The sequence below is a fragment of the Meleagris gallopavo genome, chromosome 26, assembly GCF_000146605.3.
Source record: "Meleagris gallopavo isolate NT-WF06-2002-E0010 breed Aviagen turkey brand Nicholas breeding stock chromosome 26, Turkey_5.1, whole genome shotgun sequence".
NCBI lineage: Eukaryota > Metazoa > Chordata > Aves > Galliformes > Phasianidae > Meleagris > Meleagris gallopavo.
Window position 1 is genome coordinate 5,932,852 of NC_015036.2, and position 1,531 is coordinate 5,934,382.

Consider the following 1,531-nt stretch of genomic DNA (forward strand, 5'->3'; position numbering starts at 1 on the left):
TTCTGTCCATCAGGACCCCAAGTCCTTCTCCACAGGGCTGCTCTCAACCAGTTCTTCTCCAGTCTGGCCTCATGTCTGGCGCTGCCCCGACCCAAGAGCAGCACCTGGCCTTGTTGAACCTCATCAGGTTCTCAGGGCCCACTTTCTGAGCCCGTCCAGATCCCTCTGGATGGCGTCCCTTCCTGCTCTTGTGTCCACTGCACCACTCAGCTCGGTGCCATCAGCAAACTGCTGAGGCTGCACTCCATCACACTGTTGAAATCCTACTGTTTCTGTGTGATCTCCTCAGCTCGGGGTTACAAACCACAAAGTGGACTTGCTGACTGCATTTTTAGCCTACCTCAGCGGCATGCTGACAGAACACACTATCACTGTCCGGTCAGCCTTATTCCATCTCTGCCTTTGTGCTGGGTTAACAACACTGTGCAAAATGCTCCTCAGGTCTGTGCTGCTCTTCTCAGGTTGGCAGTGCAGGCAGCGATGTCCCTTCTGTTTGTAGCTGAATTTGTTGTAGGAGGATTTACCGAAGAGTAAAATCAGTGTCTGCCTTGGTTCCTTTCAGCAATATGTCACAGAAAACTGTTAAGGCCCTTCTGGTGATGTCATCAACCACAAGAATGAAGATGAAGTAATCTAAATTTGAGAGAGAAAATGGCAGTCCAGAAATTCTGAATCTTGGCATTAAAAGCATACATGTCTTGCCCACATACTCCAACACTGATCTCCATGTTTGTCCTGCTCTGCGATTTGCTTGGCACACCTGTGCAGTTCTTAGAAATTATCTGGCAGTTACTTTCCACTTTTTTTTTTTAATAATTTCCAAAGCTCTTCCATCCTTGAAGTTAAAATTTGAAATTTAATGTGCATGCTTCTGCATAGAAAACCATTATACTTACCGTGTGCAGTACATGTCTCATTTTAATAGTCCTAATTCTTTTTAATCTGTGCAGATGTTTCAATTTGGAAAGGAGAAAGACTGTCTGCTGCTCAGAACCCCAGTCAGAAATGGGCTGTGAAGACCTCATCAGGACGAATCGCCTGTTCTTCACACTCTTCCCATGCCATCAGTACTGGCTGCTTTAATTGGGAGCATTCTAATTAGCCTGGACATCACCCAATGCCTCTCAATGATGGCAGTGTAGCCATCACTATCATCACCTAACTGTTTGAGAACAACAGCCATCCTAGCTGAGTCGTTACTTATGCTGACATTAATTGGAGGATTCACCATTGTATTTTATGGAGTAATGTATGTGCAAAACCAGTGCACACAGAATTAGAAGAGACTACAGTGTTGGGACGCCCCTGGATAAATCTGTACCCTTAGCACTGTCTTGCTGGCTAACTTGGGTGGCTGTGTGTTCTGATATATACCACTCTCAGCTACAGCCAGAGCCCAAGGAGTCCCAGACCCTATTCACCATCGCTAATCTCTCGTCTGTCAGCTCCCAGCAGTGCCTCTGGAGTCCAGAAATCTTTTGGGTCAAAGATTACACATCTGCAAGGCAGGAAAAAAAAAGAAAAAAGGAAG

At 46.0% G+C, this 1,531-nt stretch overlaps 1 protein-coding gene across 1 annotated transcript in view; it reads right to left on the reverse strand.

Annotated features, from left to right (window-relative positions):
* NCAM1 (neural cell adhesion molecule 1) overlaps positions 1-1,531 on the reverse strand; it is a 93,096-nt gene that overhangs the window by 80,680 nt on the left and 10,885 nt on the right. Inside the window, exon 2 of the mRNA XM_031556850.1 lies at positions 525-633. Coding sequence (XP_031412710.1) covers positions 525-633 — 109 coding nt within the window. The remainder of the gene's footprint in view (positions 1-524; positions 634-1,531) is intronic.